Source organism: Pteropus vampyrus, unplaced genomic scaffold (assembly GCF_000151845.1).
Source record: "Pteropus vampyrus isolate Shadow unplaced genomic scaffold, Pvam_2.0 Scaffold43, whole genome shotgun sequence".
NCBI lineage: Eukaryota > Metazoa > Chordata > Mammalia > Chiroptera > Pteropodidae > Pteropus > Pteropus vampyrus.
Window position 1 is genome coordinate 7590680 of NW_011888824.1, and position 2466 is coordinate 7593145.

Genomic DNA, 2466 nt, shown 5'->3' on the forward strand with positions numbered 1-2466 from the left:
ATACATGAGATTTAAACAGTTTGAACCTAAGTTTACACATAAGGTTTTAACAAGAGTTAATTAAAAGACTGAAAATTATCTTATTAAGAATAAGTCATACTAGGAAGAAGTTCTTTGCTTTATTGTAAAAATGACAATTTCAACAAGAGTATAAATTAGTTATATAATTATATCAATTGGAAGATAAAAAATTTATATCTGAACATTATTCCAGTAATGAGAAGTTTAAATACATTCATAAAAATTTAGAATATTAAAAATATCTATATTTGGCATCATAAAAAAGAAAGCAAAAAAAAGGAATTCTGATCCCTCTCAGTGCCTTTACTCTGTCTCTTACTGTCTCTCTCAATGTCCCTCTCACTCTCTACCTCTGAGAGGAGACCACACTCTGTGAAGTGTTACCCTTTTCTAATAAACTTTCCTTTTGACTCAAAAAAAAAAAAAAAGAAAGAAAGAAAGGAATTCTGCTTGCCCACTCAGTAACTCATAAAGATGTAACAATTCCCACAGCTGATCAGAAACAGAGCTATGTTACATGTTCCATGAACACAAATTGTGAAATACTATAGATGGTGCTTCATGTAATACTGTTTGAGGCAATCTACATAGGAATTATGATCAAGACTCGTAATTGCACAAATTTGAAATACCTTACATTTCTCATTGCAAATGACACTGCTGTCATAACTCACAAAGAAGTAATTGTAGTATTTTATAAATTTCTTACTGTCTAGAATTGCAAATTGTTTAGCTAATCCATATAAACTTTTTGGTTGCAAATCTTCAATGTCATAGGTCTGGGTCAGGATATATTCCAGTTTCCAGTTGGATTCTCCCTTTAGATTAGCATCTGTCAGGTTCAAATAATACTGCAACATATCCTATAGTTAAAAATAGTAATAAACCCTAGTTCATTTTTTGGCATATAATACTGCACAACAAGAAGAGTTCTTATTGGGATTTATGTAATATAAATTAAAGTTGTAGTCATTTAAAAAAGTGAGAATTGGTTTTAAAGAAAAAGAGTCCTGGTAGAAAATCCATGAAAAAACATAATAGAAAATCTAAACTACACAGAGAGATGTACAAAATAAAAAGCTTTCAATTCGCACAACTCAGAACTAATCACTGCGAATAGTTTTGCACACATCAGTGGTATGCTGGAGGTGGCTCTTACCAGCTCACAAAAGCCGGTTGTCATATCTTCAGGAATCTTGTGAGTTAGTTGATACTATTTTGGCAGCCTTAATAGGTCATGATGGGAGTATTTATATCACGAAAATTGGCAAACACTACAAATCAAAGTGCTTTTTTCCCCCAGTGAACAGGTTGTTAAACATTTACCAGCACTCCGATGTACATGTGTTGTTCTAGACTTTATGTACAAAACAAATATAAATATTTAGAATATATACAGCTATTTACTGTTTGTTTTTTGGGGTTTTTTTTGGCTTTTTTAAAACAATAAAGTCATACTATGCAAACTGTTTTGCACTTTTAAAAATTATTTAGTGTTCTATCAGAGACATTGCTCTAAGTCAGTTCTTATATATACATATACATACATGTACATACACACACACGTGTGTGTCTGAGGTTCAGATCCAAAAATAGGCAACAAAAAAATTGTAAAAGAATTTCTTTGACTAGTTTATCAGTCGATTCTTTTACTTCCTCATTTAATCTAATGTCCACAGATTAAACCACATTTCTCTAGCCCTACCTCCTGTGCAAAAATATGCGCTAAGGAATAACAGAGCTAACTCCAATTCAATTTATCTAGGGGAAAAAATGCAGTTAGATCAAGAGACTTTAATTCAGAAATTCTTTTCAGATTATACTTGTTAAAAGGAGCTTTACCAATAAGCTAAATGCCCAACCTTTTGATACTAAATTGATCTAAAGCAGTCATATACAAGCTCTACAGAGCTTTCATTGCAAAGATAAATGTTCAATTCAGCTTATTTTCTTCACAAATTTTTTGCCAACATTTATTCATTTATTGAGCACTTACTATGAGCCAAACATCTTTCTAAGTTCTTTACATGTATTTGTTTGTGTAATCCTCACAGCAACTCAGTGAAGTCAGTGATATTTTAATCCCTGTTTTGCAGAGGAATAGACTGAGACAGAGAAGTTAAGCAATACAGTTCATGAGAGAGTATGGATTCAGAACCTACACTCTTCTTCACAGCATGTTCTGAAGAAGAGTATTTAATAACAAATATGGCTTAATGAAAAGTTCCAACACGTATACAAGACTACAGATAAGACACTATCCAATGAAACCGTCATCTAAATAAATGTACAGTTTTCAGAAGAGAAGTTTTAGAGAGAAAGAGTTTCAATGGCTGACCTCATAAACCCACACTTAGAAAATACTGACATTCCAAATATAAAAAAGAAGAAAGACCTCATAAGATTTTAACATAAAATACAACTCGCATAGCTGCACTGAAAAGA

General features: G+C 31.8%; 1 protein-coding gene across 1 annotated transcript in view; it reads right to left on the bottom strand.

Moving 5' to 3' along the window:
* Positions 1 to 491: 491 nt before the first annotated feature.
* SMPDL3A (sphingomyelin phosphodiesterase acid like 3A) overlaps positions 492 to 2466 on the bottom strand; it is a 19287-nt gene continuing 17312 nt past the window's right edge. The window contains exon 4 of the mRNA XM_023529840.1: positions 492 to 884. Coding sequence (XP_023385608.1) covers positions 567 to 884 — 318 coding nt within the window. The 3' untranslated portion in view covers positions 492 to 566. The remainder of the gene's footprint in view (positions 885 to 2466) is intronic.